Source organism: Phaenicophaeus curvirostris, chromosome 22 (genome assembly GCF_032191515.1).
Source record: "Phaenicophaeus curvirostris isolate KB17595 chromosome 22, BPBGC_Pcur_1.0, whole genome shotgun sequence".
NCBI lineage: Eukaryota > Metazoa > Chordata > Aves > Cuculiformes > Cuculidae > Phaenicophaeus > Phaenicophaeus curvirostris.
Genome location: NC_091413.1, coordinates 2,812,277 through 2,821,477, shown reverse-complemented (window position 1 = coordinate 2,821,477; position 9,201 = coordinate 2,812,277). Strand labels below are relative to the sequence as shown.

Here is a 9,201-nt window from a genome sequence, read left to right as displayed (position 1 = left end):
CGCGGCAGGGACGGGGCCTCTCCCTTCCTTCCCCCGCCGCGGCCCGAGCCGCCGCGTCCCCGAGGAGAGGAAGGAGGCATGAAACCGCTTTTGAGGGACGGCGAAGCGCGGTGAGCGTTCCCGCAGGAAGCTTGTCCCCTCTCGGATGCCGTAAGGCGTTCCTGCAGGCTTCTTGACCCCTGTCGGACGCCGTAAGGCGTTCCCGCCTAAACCCGGGAGGGCGGGGCCTGGGAGGGGGGCGGGGGCCGCTCGCCCCGTCGAGGCCCCGCTCGCCCCGTCGAGGCCCCGCTCGCCCCGTCGAGGCCCCGCTCGCCCCGTCGAGGCCCCGCTCGCCCCGTCGAGGCCCCGCTCGCCCCGTCGAGGCCCCGCTCGCCCCGCGGCCATGAAGCTGCTGCGGCTGCTGTGCCGCCACAAGACGGCCCTGGGCCTGGGCGGCCTGTCTCTCTTCGCCGTGGTCCTGCTGTACCTGGCCAAGTGCACGTCCGAGGGGCTGCGGCCGCTGCCAGCCCCCCGCGGGCTCCCGCACCACCAGCCCGCGGCGCTGTCGCTGCGGGGAGCCCCGCCGGCCCCGGCTGCCCCCCCTCAGGACAGCGCCTTCCTCGCCGTGCTCATCACCAGCGGCCCCAAGTACAGCGAGCGTCGCAGCATCATCCGCAGCACGTGGCTGTCGGCCGCCGGGCACCCGCCTCACCACGACGTCTGGAGCCGCTTCGTCATCGGAACCAGCGGGCTCGGCGCTGAGGAGCTGCGGAGCCTGGAGCTGGAGCAAAGCCGGCACAAAGACCTCCTCCTCCTGCCAGAGCTGCGGGATTCATATGAAAACCTGACTGCTAAAGTCCTGGCCACGTACATCTGGCTGGATCTGCACCTGGACTTCCAGTTCGCCCTGAAAGCTGACGACGATACCTTTGTACGCTTGGATGTGCTCGTGGAAGAGCTGAGAGCCAAGGAGCCGCGGCGCCTCTACTGGGGTTTCTTTTCTGGCCGCGGTCGAGTGAAGTCTGGTGGCAAATGGAAAGAGAGCGCCTGGGTGCTCTGTGACTACTACCTACCCTACGCTCTGGGTGGTGGGTATGTGATTTCTGCAGATCTGGTGCACTATTTGCGTCTTAGCCGAGACTATCTGAACATGTGGCAGAGCGAGGATGTCTCCCTGGGCGTGTGGCTGGCGCCCATCGATGTTAAAAGAGTGCACGATCCTCGCTTTGACACCGAGTATAAGTCGCGGGGCTGCAACAATAAGTACATAGTAACTCATAAACAAAGCATCGAGGACATGCTGGAAAAGCACCAGACCCTGGCTAAAGAAGGAAAGCTCTGTAAGGAGGAAGTTAAGCTCAGGCTTTCCTACATGTATGACTGGGGGGTGCCTCCTTCCCAGTGTTGCCAAAGGAAGGATGGCATCCCGTGAGAGTCTGAGGAAGGAAAAGGCAGAATGCTGATGGACTCTCCGAGCTTGGTTACTGTTACTTGTGGGAGAATCCCAGTAACTAGGGCTTAAATTACTTAAAAGATTTTGCACGATTCGTTATGTCACAGTCAATGAAACCTTGAAACTCCTAAAAGCTACTGATGTGACATGATGTAGAGGTGTTTGAACAAGGGAAATAGATGACAAAAAGCATGGAAAGGCTCATAAGACAGGATTGAAGGCAAACAATAGGTTGCAAAATACAGAGAGTACAGGAAATTTGGGAGAGAGAACTTGGATGAAAAGTTGCTGGAAGATTTTTAACAGATTTCAAGATTTATTTACTAAAGGCTTTATGCTGTCTATTAAGATTGTAAAACTAGCATCTGCTGTTTATTTCTTGGCAAGGAACAAGTGTCAGTTTGGCAAGTTTTAAAGATTCTAATGGGGCTGCAAATCAGTTGCTGTTGCCAGTGGGAACAGGTGGCTGAATATTGACACAAGCAGTCAAGTAAAGGGAACAATTTTGCCTTTGATATTTGTGAAAGGATGGGGGGAGAGTTTTTTTAGGGAGTACTCTGACAAGAATGGAATTGTTAGACCTGTGCAAGTTGTCACAGCTTTTTGTTGTTCTAAAGACATGTACATAAATTATCAGGCAGCTACAGGGTAAGTCTACATTTAGAAAGGTGGATGAGTTATGGTATTTGGCAGATATAGAATAAATTATCTTATTTTGAGGGCAAGTAGTTATGCTACAAAGGTAGCCTTGGTGTTTTTACCTTATCCTTCAAGCACTGTGTATGAAGAAACATTTCCCTCCCAACAATAAGCGATCTCACCGACTCCTACAATGTCAGATGTCGTAGGCTTCAGATTTATATTATTCTGGGTTACTTCTGTAAAATATAAATTAGCAGAATTAGATCAGTGGAAATTTTGGAATTCAAACGAGCGCTCAAACTTGGGTACCTCAGCTAAGAAAGTAAACTCTGTAGGCAGCCAAGAGGAATAGGTTCCCCCTGCCCTGCCCAAATTCCTTTTTGAAGAGAACCTTGTCTCTTCAGGAGCTACGATTCAACCCAAGGAGATCCGTCTCTCACAGTCATGTTTACATGCCAGAAGCCAGATTGTGTGGATTTCCCTCCTCTCCAGTAGCAACTTACAGTGGAACTACAATGAATTTTACAGGAGATCTAACTTAATTCCCAAGTGATGTGTTGGTAAGTGGGATTATTCCCCTTAGCCCTGTCTATACTACAAATAATCCTAGTACTGACAGAGCTTGTCGGCATCAGATGCAGTATTGAACTGCAAATGTGGACAGGACATTCTCAGCTGTAGAACAGATCACTTACACAATTTCACCACAGTATTTATTTTCAGCCCTTTAGAGGTAAGCCTGTAATTCAAACATTTTTGAATGGCAGGTGCTCTGATGGCAGAAATACATTCTTTTCCAGTACTAATGCAGAGTTACTGCCTTCAGTAACTTGTGTCAACTACAGATCTTTCAGTATAAGCTGAGTTTTTACTTTCATGCCTAGAGGGTGTTCGTAATCAACAGTTTTACAGTTTATGCACGCTGCACTTTCATACAGTTTCATTCCCTCCTCTCCCTAGGTCAGTGTCTGTTCCCACCTGCAGGAAGAGACAAATTGCAAAGAAAAACAAAAGGGTGCCGATACCTGTATTTTTAATTCTTAAATAAGTTAGCAGTTCATGCCAAAGGAATCAAGTATGGGTTTTTTTTGTTATTCTTGTTTTGATTAAATAATTGAGGATTAAGAAAAGTCTTCTGCAGAAGCTGATAATTCTCTGTTTTGAAAATTTGAACAAATCTTTGACCTCCTTCTAAAAACAAAGCTAAATTAAGTTACTGAAAAATAAGTTATTTTAGCATGTGTCTATTCTAGTGCACGCTTATGTATTGACAGGTAGATAGGGTTGCTTTTCAGCAAGAAATACTGTTCCAAAACAAGAGTTTAACAAGGATACAGAGATTTAAATTGGTTTCAGCATTTTAAAAATATCTTTGCCATTTGGCGTTCAGTACTATTCTGTGTATGTATGTGATTAAATGCTTGCAATGTGAGTATTTATTTATAATTATTGAAACTGTGTTATGTATAGGAAAAATAAGATCGATAAATGTAATTTTAAATTTGTTTAAGGAGGTACTGCATAACGTCCGTGAGAATTACGTATCAAGCAGTGCTTGAAGTTATTGGTGTACAAGCCATTATTTAAAGTACCAGGATCTGAACCGCAGATCAAATATCTGCTGCATGTCTCTCCAACTAGTAGGACTGAGCCATTTATCCATTCCTCTCAATAACCACGCTCATGGGAGCTGTTTGCATTAGTGACTTTGACTCTCCCTGCCCACAACCCTCATCCCCACTCCCAAAACAAAGTGGTTTTCATTGCAAGCGAAGTAATAGAGAAATGCTGGATCTCCATCTGATAGTAACGTGGAAGACATTGCTCTTTCAAATATTTAATAGTTAAATGCTCTTGAAGCGTTTCTTACCCATGTGTCTGGTTAGGGTTACCCGTGTGTTGTTCTCATTGTAAAACAAATCAACAGAGAAAGATGGACAGTCTTGCCCTTTGGCCTGTGGTTTCAGTTTTCTTAACTGATACTCCCCCTGCTGCAAATAGAGCTCATGGATTTCAATCTCAGTTAATTGGGAGATCCTTAGACTTCTTTGGTGTTTTAAAAGCAAATTGAATCATTTGGGAGAGAGCAGGCGTTCCACATGTTGTGTAGAAAAGGCCATAAAAACATTAACTGGTACAGGATTATTTTTTTTTTAATCTTACCAGAAAGAATTTGCATATGAAAGACATACAAAGGCTATTTTGACTAATTAAACATCTAACGTTTTAGTCCCAAATTCATTTTTGATCCCTTTTTTTCTGAAGCAAAACATAAAGCACATTTTGAACAACACTAGAGTTGAATGTTTTAAAAGCAGTAACTAAGGGCCACCTGTCAAACCTGTGCAGGATCAGGTTCCACATTTCCTGACGTCATCTCAGAAATCTGGTATATGGTGGTTTTATACTTGAGAACCAGGATACAATCTTGGTCTCCCTTGAAAGTCCCGACTTAAGGGATCCAGCATTTCAGAGGATGTTTCATTGCCGCTGAGAAATAAGCAGGTTTTGGTCTTTATAGCAGCTATATGGGAGTGGTAAAGTTTTGGGGTGGGCCTTGGAGAAAGCAAAGTTATCCAGGAACGGATTTCTCTTCTTTTTTGTAGCCTTTCTTAGTGGCAGTAAGTTAGTGATACCTTAGAATGGTTTTGTTTGGAAGGGACCTTAAAGCCCATCCAATTCCAACCCCCTGCCATGTCCCACTAGACAATATGTTTGGCTTTTTCTTTTTTTTTTTTTAAACAGTGTTTCTGCTGGTTTCTAAGTTTTCCCTTCATAAATACTTGGCAATTTTATTATTGTTAGTATGGGGGGAAATTATCACCTCAGCTTTCTTAGATATCGGTGTGTTATTTATTATAAGATAGGCAACTGTGTCAAGACTATAAGCTTACGTTGGCATCCATTCCAAACTACCACTGAGTGGGTCTGTAACGCTACTGAGCTCTTTCTTATTATTTAATTTAAAAAATAACTTTAAAAGAAGGCATTTAGCTTTCTACCCTAGCTAAGAAATAGTAGACAAATTAATTGTTCGTGATGTGTCCTCTCCGTAGATGACATCTAAGACTCGAGACTGAAATATTTAAAGCTGACAATGGCTTAGACTCTACTAGAATGCTGATTTTATTTTCCTCTGAGTTTTTGTTATGTGCAACGTGACTCATTACTTTAGTGCATAAAAATAAGTAGCTAAAACATTAATTTCCATACTAAATAAACTAACAGTTCCACTTAAAAAACCCTCAGTCTCTAAAAATTCCTGTAGTCAGGTCAAGATTTTAAAAAACCAAACCCAACTTAGAAATTACTATTCCTGTAACTGCATACTTACTTCTCTGAATGCCTCACCTTGTTCGTGTGAAGCTTGCTCCAACGCAGCTGCCCTGTCTCATACTTTTGACAAGATGTTACATTTTCTTTAGTTGAAAAGCCTCATTTTGGGGCATTTAAATTTGGATTTCGTATCTGTTAACACTGATGTGTTGGGGGCCAAGGCGCTTTGCAGATTTGATTAGAAGCCCAGCAGCACAGGAAGGTGATCAAGAGCTGCATTTCTTCTTCTTGCTGTTCAGCTCTGCTCCAGCATCAGAGTTGAAACGTGTTTTCAGTATTGCTGATTGCTTGACAGACTGTCAACACCTACACTGTTAGATATTTTATTTAGAACACGCTGCCTGCAAGACTCAAATCTGTTGCTACATGTACCTGTGTAAGAGGCGCTTTTACCTTGGAACTGGAACTACTTTATGCCAACATGATATGCCAGTTATTACTTTCTAATACAGACTAGGTAATGTCTAATAAAACTTGGAAACGGATCAGTCTGTTCCTTGTAGCCTACCTGGAGCTGAAGGATACTGCGTAGTGTGCCTTTATGAAACAGAGTTTGTGTGGAGTGCTGTGCTGGGTATGTTTTAAACAATGAAATGAAAGAAATCATCCATTTTTTGGCAGCCGCACGTCTTGACCGTTTCGGGGAGGGCTGTGGCACACAGTTTATTTGCTCAGCGTTTATATAGGAAATAAACTGCTAGAAGCTCTCTGTGATGATGAAAACTCTTGGCAATTGCATAAGCGTATCGTGTATGTATTTATGTCCTTTATGTACGCCTTGACTGGCCAAAGGATCTGTGTGCTGTGATTTTTAATAAAAGACTTTTGCTGTATGGGTGGCTGGTTGTTCTGTGGACAAAAAGATAGAGGTGTGGTTATTTTCATTGTATTATGGCACTGAGAGGCACAGAGGATTGCTCCATCTTCAACAATTGCACAAAAAAGCTGTTCACATCAGTAAGAAAGTCTGATCAGCATGCTAAGACGGAAGGTAACTTAAACTGTAAAGCAGTCAGACATCCATAAACACCATTGGCTACAGCCCAGTTTTATGTTTAAAACCCCAAACATTAGCAACGTTCTGACAAAGACTTGAAAATATTTTCGTTCCAACATCTGTTCAAATAACTTCAGCATTTTCAGCAGTTTAAAATAGCCCAAACTTTCTGCTGATGACATAGGTAGTCAGTGCTCTTCAAGATGAGCTTGAGCTCTAGCCCAGAGAAACACCTCTGGTTTTAGCTAAATAAACCAATCTATTTGTACTCAGAAGCACAAGATGACTCTAAGAAAGACCAAGTTGATACTTTCAATCCTAAGTGTCCTGGTTCTCAGTAGCCCTGGATCATCAAATCATAGAATGGTTTGGGTTGGTAGGAACCTTAAAGATCATCCAGCTCCACCCCCTGCCATGGGCCAAAACAATCCTTTCAGGTCATCTACCTCACCTTTTTTCTTTCTTTTTTCTAGGAAGATGGCAAATAAAAGCAACCTACCCAAGGTGGCTTCCACAGGATGACATTCACGAGCACAGCCCAAACACTCCACACCAAAAACCCCACAGACATCTTCTTACTGTTTTTAAGAAGAGGTCAATTAGTGACGTCAGGGAAGCAACAAATCAGCTGCAGGTGAGGATTAGGCCCAACTATTTTAAAGGGACACCCCCACAGGGCTGTTGTCCTCCTGTTTTCCCTGATAGAATCAAACTATGTCCTCCAATTCTTTTAAAAATTGTATTTTAATATAAATTAAAATCTTTCCCATCCGTATAACGAACTCACTTGTTTTTGCATCTTTGCTACAAAGACTTAAAAATAAGAGTTTTCTTCCGTTTTTTTAAAATAAATCATTAAAAGCCCTTTCAGATTGGTTATTGAAGCAGACCCTCAAAGCAAGGGCTGCTATTTGGAGCTCTGTTCACTTGTCCTATACAACTTAGTCACTAGATGTCCCTGTGTGCCTTTAGGAGCACCTAATGGGATGTGTTCCTTGGGTATAAGAAAGGCTCAAAGCTGGAATCTAAGAAGTGTCAGAAGACAGTTGTTTATGACCAAAATCTAGCTATATCTGCTGTTTAACACAGGCTCCACTGGGTGATTGAGGAGAAGAGGGAAGAAGTTCTCCAACTCTGAAAGGGAATTCAGGAATGGTTGAGGGTGGAGCCAACATGTTGTTCCATGGAATTAACGATTGATAATGCACACCCAAATGTTAAAGAGAAACCTTTGTAGAAGCCCACAAAGCCCCCCCAAATGAGGAAAGCAAGTTAATTAAAAATTATGAGCCACGTTTTGGTCAGTCTGATACTGAATTATAGAATAGTTTGGGTTGGGAGGGACCTCAAACCCCATCCAGTCCCACCCCTGCCATGGGCAGGGACACCTCCCACTGGATCAGGGGCTCCAATCCCCATCCAACCTGGCCTTGAACCCCTCCAGGGATGGGGCAGCCACCACTGCTCTGGGCAACCTGGGCCAGGGCCTCCCCACCCTCATCATGAAGAATTTCCTCCTTGTATCTAGTATAAATCTGCTCCTCTCCAGTTTACACCCATTGCCCCCAGTCCTATCACTCCAAGCCTTTATGAATAGTCCCTCCCCAGCTTTCTTGTAGCCCCTTCAGGTACTGGAAGGCAAGGAATTTTAGAAACCATTTGGGAGCTCCAATAACTTGGGATTGTGGACAAACTGTGTCTGTTATGGGGAAAAAAAAAACGCAGCTGTGATTTGCAAAAAATCTTCAGAGGACTTTTTCATGTCTACGTATGTTTGTGGTTAAACTGGCCAAAACATTTACATCAAAAGGTGTTGGTGTTGTTGGGGGGAGGGTTGGCAGGTGGAAGAGAAATAGTTTTCCAATGAAGTGGACATTTTTAAAAGAACAAGTCAAAACCAACCAGTTCCCCTGCCCCCAGCCCCCAGTCAAGTTTTTCTGTGGTTTCATCAGCTGAAAATACAATTGATTTGAGGCACCCAAACAAGTTTTTATAAGGGAAACTCTCCCCCACAATATTAAGAAGGAATTCAGTTCAAAAAATGTCCATGTACAACTCCTCCTTGAACTTCTTCATTGATTAAAGAATATGTAGAGATGAAACCTATTAAAAACTATCAACACGGTGATTCAATCTAGGAGCTTCTCAGGTGAGTCTTTTCTGAGATAAGGAACTAATTACTCATTATCTTTCATGAAAACATTCACCTGGCATTTAATGCTGAACTTTAGGGAGTGTAAAAAGAATTTTGTGAAAGCAGGGATAAGGAATGACATATCAATCCTTACGGAAATAGATATTTGTTCCAAGTCAGATTCCAAAGGCTTTATTAATTCTGAAGAGCACCCACTCAGTAAAACAATTCCCCTGTGAGTCCGACAGTATTTCCAGGGAAATTTTGAGCAGCTCAGGGAATCAGACCCTGTTTCTGAACACGCCTGAGCTACTGCTCAGCTATGTGACCTCTAGAGCATGCCAGGCAAAGTGGAGTCATGGCAGGGCTCCACACCCAGGTCCCAGCAGGGTTCTAGCCCAGTCCTGCTTGGATCAGCCAGGGTTTCTATACATGCATCATCTATATTGATCCTATAGTGGATCCTATAGGGTATGGAGTGGTCCAGCCTTATTCCAACAGTGTTGTCAAGCTGCCTTTTGCTTCCATACCCAAGCATTGCACGAAATCCAAACTTTAGTCATACTTTCCACATCCTCTCCACTTTCTGCGTTTTGTTCCTTTTTTTTGTTATCGGTTTCAATGAAAACATGGGAAAAAATGTGGAAAAAATCTAGACAC

At 43.7% G+C, this 9,201-nt stretch overlaps 1 protein-coding gene across 1 annotated transcript; it reads left to right on the top strand.

Annotated features, from left to right (window-relative positions):
• Positions 1 to 307: 307 nt before the first annotated feature.
• Positions 308 to 6,246, top strand: B3GALT6 (beta-1,3-galactosyltransferase 6). The gene has a single exon (XM_069874753.1). The coding sequence runs from the start codon at positions 383 to 385 to the stop codon at positions 1,409 to 1,411; it is 1,029 nt and encodes a 342-aa protein (XP_069730854.1). The 5' UTR covers positions 308 to 382; the 3' UTR covers positions 1,412 to 6,246.
• The last annotated feature ends 2,955 nt before the right edge of the window (positions 6,247 to 9,201 follow it).